The sequence below is a fragment of the Bombyx mandarina genome, chromosome 25, assembly GCF_030267445.1.
Source record: "Bombyx mandarina strain Sakado chromosome 25, ASM3026744v2".
Lineage (NCBI taxonomy): Eukaryota > Metazoa > Arthropoda > Insecta > Lepidoptera > Bombycidae > Bombyx > Bombyx mandarina.
The window spans coordinates 8,494,860-8,500,859 of NC_143231.1; the positions used below are offsets into that span (position 1 = coordinate 8,494,860).

Consider the following 6,000-nt stretch of genomic DNA (forward strand, 5'->3'; position numbering starts at 1 on the left):
TTTTAGGTCTCTTAGAAATAGATTCATTCTCAGCATCTTCGGATTTGTTTTTCGCAGAGTCTACTAGATATTCCGGTGCCTTAGTAAGAAGATCGAAGAGAGAAATCGACATAATTACTTCAGTTCGCCACGTAGGGCACCGGTGACCTATGAGGCGCTCAACGTGTTAAGTTTGCCATTACCTTTTTACGGCACTCAACTGTGCGCTTTGCCTAAGTAAAGTATTAATTAACCTGGTTCTAATTTTTAAATACTTTTTATGACTCCCCAAAAGGCCAATGACCTTTGTTGTGTAAGAAATAGTAATATCGCAAAGCATGTATGTATTTGAAGCGGTTCAGTGACATTTTTTAAGCACGGTAATTTTTTTTTTACTTTTCAGTTTTCTTCTTAACGTTATATTCCTTTTTAATGTTCTCGATATGCAAATCGAAATGACAAACTGTGTGAAGGACACATAAACGTGGTGCCTTGAAAATGTAGCCCTTTTAGAAATAGCGAAAGTCACCGTTAGTTTGTAAAGTCAGATGTGATACGACGTGGTCAGCGCTGAACGGATTGGGGTCAGCGATCAATCGCGATAAGCGTGGGCAAGTTCGCCTCGACTGTGATTAAATGGAAATTAAACAACCAGTCGCTTTTCAAGACGCAAAGTAAATAATAATAGTAGTGGATGCTTTATGATCGTGGTCATAATAAAATCAGTCATAAAACGTAATCGTTGACAGACGCAAAATTTTTTATTTTCCAGAGTGACCAATGTCCGTGTTCTTTTGATTCCTTATTAATATATATATATATATACATACACACGGACTGGTATGTTAGATATTTTTGTCAAATTCATATTTATGGATTTTATGTTATTTATAAAGGCTAAAGGTTATCTCGGTTGGTTTTATGATTAAATTATGTAGATATTAATTACACTTCAGTCACATTAAAGCTCCACGTGTTTTATTATTAAAGCGTCAATTTAAAAACAATAAAAAATTCATGCATATATTCAAACTTCGTTCCGGTGCAAATTGCGATTTTAGTTTAGTTATAGCTAATTTAAATAACACAATAAAATTTTAAATATATGATTACCTATTTAATAAACTATAAATCACATGCGTTAAATCCATAACTTCATAGTAATAATCAACTTACTTTTGGTTATTATTATTATTGTATTATGATTTATTTAGAAGCCGACCGTGACTACTATCTTATCATTAGATTTTAGGCAAACGCTTCCAAAAAAGGAAAATATAAAAAATAAATTATTGATACTATTCAATGCATTAATAATTCTAACGCTTTATTTTTTTAGAGCACTATATTCAATTTTGCTTACCTCACTTAAGACGAGGACCAAGTTTCTTAAGTAGCAATTTACTTTAGAAACCTAAAAATGCATATACTTTTCCACAAAACCGCCAAAATACACAATCTTGTTTTTCTTTCTAATTCTATAAGACACTTATCGAGATGTATTATTTTAACATCAGACATTGGTGAACATGAATATAGCGTGTTTCGAAACAGAGGACGTCTGGGTCCATTGCCGTAATTACTAATGGGTAAATAAATTGAAGACCGTCGAATATCTGTATTATGTACATATATGTTGCAAGCATGTCAGTCGCCATGACAACCCCGACGACGCCCCGTTGCCATAGGTCAGTCGGCGTAGTGATCATAATGTGCAAGGACGACTAAAATGAATTTTATAAATTTCGACTGACGTATGTACATAATCCAATTAGCAAATTGAAATCGATCCACGCTAAATTTAGCCATAGCCGTTGGTTAACCCAAGGTGAAAAAAACATTACACACGAAGACAAATAAGCTAGAGCATTAATCTATAAAGGTAGATAGGCTATTTATATTCAGATATGTTTCATAGCACGTACTCCTTAAATCTCATTTCAAACGTATTACTTGGGTTTCCTAAATTATTTCATCACAGGAGGAAAATAAAAACCGTGTACTTAGAAATAAAAATAATTTAATACTTATAAAAGAGTAGGAACACATTTACCATTAACACTTCGTCTACTCCCAGGAGGACATAGCGCTCCTATTACTTCTGTAAACCTTGTCTCAAGAGAAAGCGTCACGCAGCTAACTACTAATGTTGTAGAATTAACTCCTAATGATGAAGATACCGGGTATAAATGATTACAAGGAGCTATAGATCCCAATTTTTCACAATTCTCATTCCATTGAACTAATGTATCCGTGTTGCAAGGGTTTTGCTCGCAAACTGGTATCACTGAATTTTGTGGAAGAACTAGATACTGTCCGACTTCACATGGACCTTGTCGAAAAGCTGGCCAGCATTTGTCTGTTCCTGGGTGATATAGGTGCGCTAAAAAAAGATATAGATATAGAAACACATACAAACCGAAAAAGGAAGCTATATTGTAAAAAAAACTCTATAGGCGTGTATGAACGTAGCAAGCATTGGTTTTACTGGTGGTAGGACCTCATGTGAGTCCGCACGGGTAGGTACCACCACCCTGCCTATTTCTGCCATAAAGCAGTAATATGCGTTTCGGCTTGAAGGGTGGGGCAGCCGTTGTAACTATACTGAGACCTTAAAACTTATATCTCAAGTTGGGTGGCGCGTTTACGTTGTAAGTGTCTATGGGCTCCAGTAACCACTTAACACCAGGTGGACTGTGAGTTCGTCCACGCATCTTAGCAATAAAAAAAAAAAGCATATAATGTGCTAAAAATAAGTAGTTACCTGGTCTGCAATCACAAATCCAGTCGTCTTTTTGGTCTCCCGGATAGAACAATTCGTTGTCCGGACATCTTGCCGGAATGAACACTGGTTGGCGATTCTATAATAAGGCAGATCAGATTCTATGATTGTGCATGTACCTAAATAGTACAACTCTTTTTGTCTTTTTTAACCATTCTAAAGTAATATATAATTTATAAAAACAATAACTGTAAAAAGTTAAGGCAAAGGCTTTTTAATGACAATCTTTTGCATTTATAATGAAAGCTATTTAAATCGAATAGATGCTTTGTGGAAACAATAAGATATACAGTTTTTTTTTAAGATTACGTCACTGGTAATCAATGCGTGCTATACTTGAAAATGCTCATGTATATTTTTGCCTAGTACCTACAACGAATTCGAAGCCATTTAATTGTTCAAGACAAAAACTTCATAATTCATCAAATATTTTTGTAAGAAATCGTTTTTAGCTTCACAAAAAAGTCGATTAGTGTAGTTGTGTTTTTACTAAAACGATCTTGGAAGTTTAAAACCACTGAATTTATAAGAAAACGGAACTTTTTACTGGTGGTAGGACCTCTTGTGAGTCCACGCGGGTAGGTATCACTACCCTGCTTATTTCTGCCGTGAACCTTTTTTTTTTTTTTCCTACCTAAGCTGATAGCCTTGAGAGGCTATATCAGCGTAGCCCTAACTTTTGTAGGTGAGCTCACGGGGCTCAAACCTGATGACGTTGCTAACACGAACCCTAGCAAGAGCCGTGCTTCGCAGAATCTACCACCGGATCGGAAACGCGACCCACTGAGAAGATCCGGCGAGAAACTCAGTGAGCTGTGTCTGAGAGTTAATTTACTCGTCGAGCCCTTCGTCGCAAGCGACGGGTTCGACGAGAACGGTGACCGGTGCTGGAAGTAGAAGCACCGTTAGTGGATCGGGAGGATCCGAGATGACGTGTTTTGGGCGACGTCGACTGCTTTCCATTCTGTCCGCAGGATCGGGAATGTGCCGTGAAGCAGTAATCCGTTTCGGTTTGGAGGGTGGAATTTTAGATGCCCATATGAAACAGGAAAAAACTTTTCCTAAAATTATACTTTTAATAGTTCTCAATGTAACCGTCAATGGAATAAAAAAAAAAGTTAGACTACCGTTTTAACTTTTGGGATGAAAGCGAAACTGTTCTTCTAAATTAATTTGGAATTATTTGTTTATTTTGTTTAAAATTTTAATTTAATTGTAATTCAAATTAATGCTAGATATTACTTTTGCATTCATTAATCAATGTTAAGACTCTTTTCCTATTAATTAACAAAATCAATCCAATTGCCTTGAAAACAAACGCTGATTCGATTCAATTAGGTACATATATGTCCTCACCTCTTTATTTCTCAAATCGGGATTTTCTTCCATTTCCGGGAATCCGATAGCATCTTTTGAGCTGTTTTGTGCTATTGATGTTGCTAACAATGCACATGTTAGAAATATAATATTCAAATAACACATTTTAAATTCAATTACAGTTAATAACCGCGTCTTAAAATATCTATTCGTTTTGTTATATAACAAAAATGCTCAACAATAACTATAGTGACCGTCAAGAAATAAAAATCATGTTGTCGAATTATATTTACAAAACGAGTACTTATATAGGAAGCTTGTGGACAACTGTTATAAAACGAGATGGTGCGAGTAAACCCAACATCACGCCCGCGTACAAAAACAAGTTTGTGATAACAAAAAAACAAGAATCATTAGATGAGACGGTTCTGTAGTTTAATTAGTGAATTTATTTTCTTTTCATTATTACGTTATTGGATGAACGAACTTAAATCTTGTGTTGAATGCTCCATAGACATTAATGCCGTGAATGCCATCACTCATATTGAAGTATGAGGTCGAGATCCAAATTGTATTCTATAGTTTTAATGTTTAAATTTTATAAATATGATGAATTCTAGATATACATATATTGTATATGATCTGTGACCTATGACGCAATAATAGAATCCTTCGAAGTCTGAACAGAATATGAATAATTTAAAACCACAAAGTTTGATAGCAAATCAAATGGAAAATTAAAATATTTTTTTTGTCCTGGTTATACTAGTTATTAGGCTGAAGTCAAATCGACCCTTGATACATGTGCAAATTTTCACGTTAAACGAACGTCTTTAAGCTAGTGATAATTATTTATAAATATTTCTTTTTATAATATCGAAATGCAGATACAGGCTATTTTTAAAAAGCGTGTTTAAAATTGATCATGACTAAATCCTGTTTAATCTGCAAACGAAACAAAAGGTCAAAACTTGGGTAAAATGGTAGTAGGCCTCAGCATCAACTATTTCATACATCATATAATAGATTTTGTAGAACATAAGTATCAACTTAACGATAAATTGTAAACCAGGCCAGCTTCTAATGATACCTAAAGGTTTTTAAAAGCATTGTCAATGTTCGTTTTTTTTTTCTAGCGACTGTTCCAAGTGTGGTCATTGATTTTTTTTCTCCTACCTATGCTGATAGCCTTGAGAGGCTATTTCACCTTCGTCCTAACATGTAGGTGAGCTCACGGGGCTCAAACTAGAGTGGTGCTAGCACTGGCCCTAGCAAGACTAGTGCTTCGCAGAATCTACCACCGGATCGGAAACGCGAACCACTGAGAAGATCCGGCGAGAAATTAATTGGGCTGTGTCTGTAGGTTAATTCGCTCGTCGAGCTCTTCGTCGCAAACGACGGGTTCGACGAGGACAGTGACCGGTGCTTGTGGTACCTAAAAGCACCGTTAATGGATCAGAAGGATCCGTAATGACGTGTTTTGGGCGACGTATGGATCATTCAAGCGTAAATACTAAATACTGTACTTGAAATAGGGATGTACCTAAATGTGAAAAAATATGTTTATAATTTGTTTAATCAGCTGCTGATATCGAAATCAGTTAAAAAAAAATGTGAGCCGTCACGGGACGCCTGGCAGATGTGAAACATCGACATTATTTTGTAAAAGATTACTTTTACATATTAATGCAGAAAATAACAGATTGTGATAGGAATTAAATATGTCATAATGATAAAATAAAATATTACGAAAAAATTATTTGTTTTCAAGTAAAACGCAGGTTATCGGTACTGTAGTAAACAACACTGTATATACTACGGAGTATACACTATAGGTATCCGAGCTCAGTATAGCGAGAGAGATGGCTTAACGCCGGATCGAGTGGGAGAGAATCGCACAGTCGATTGCGCATGCCGCGGCG

At 35.6% G+C, this 6,000-nt stretch overlaps 1 protein-coding gene across 1 annotated transcript; it reads right to left on the minus strand.

Annotated features, from left to right (window-relative positions):
- Positions 1-1,979: 1,979 nt before the first annotated feature.
- Positions 1,980-4,427, minus strand: LOC114244878 (uncharacterized). Its single transcript, XM_028176818.2, has 3 exons — positions 4,118-4,427; positions 2,744-2,840; positions 1,980-2,362 (listed from the first exon to the last, which is right to left on the minus strand). Exons 1-3 carry the CDS (start codon positions 4,241-4,243, stop codon positions 2,007-2,009), a joined length of 579 nt encoding a protein of 192 aa, XP_028032619.2. The 5' UTR covers positions 4,244-4,427; the 3' UTR covers positions 1,980-2,006.
- Between the last annotated feature and the right edge of the window lie 1,573 nt (positions 4,428-6,000).

Excerpts from the sequence above, each read along its gene's own strand:
- LOC114244878 (XM_028176818.2), bottom strand. The coding sequence starts at position 4,243 with ATGTGTTATTTGAATATTATATTTCTAACATGTGCATTGTTAGCAACA. Across the intron at positions 2,841-4,117 it reads CCGATTTGAGAAATAAAGAG|AATCGCCAACCAGTGTTCAT; the intron begins GTGAGGACATAT and ends GCCTTATTATAG. Across the intron at positions 2,363-2,743 it reads GATTTGTGATTGCAGACCAG|CGCACCTATATCACCCAGGA; the intron begins GTAACTACTTAT and ends ATCTTTTTTTAG.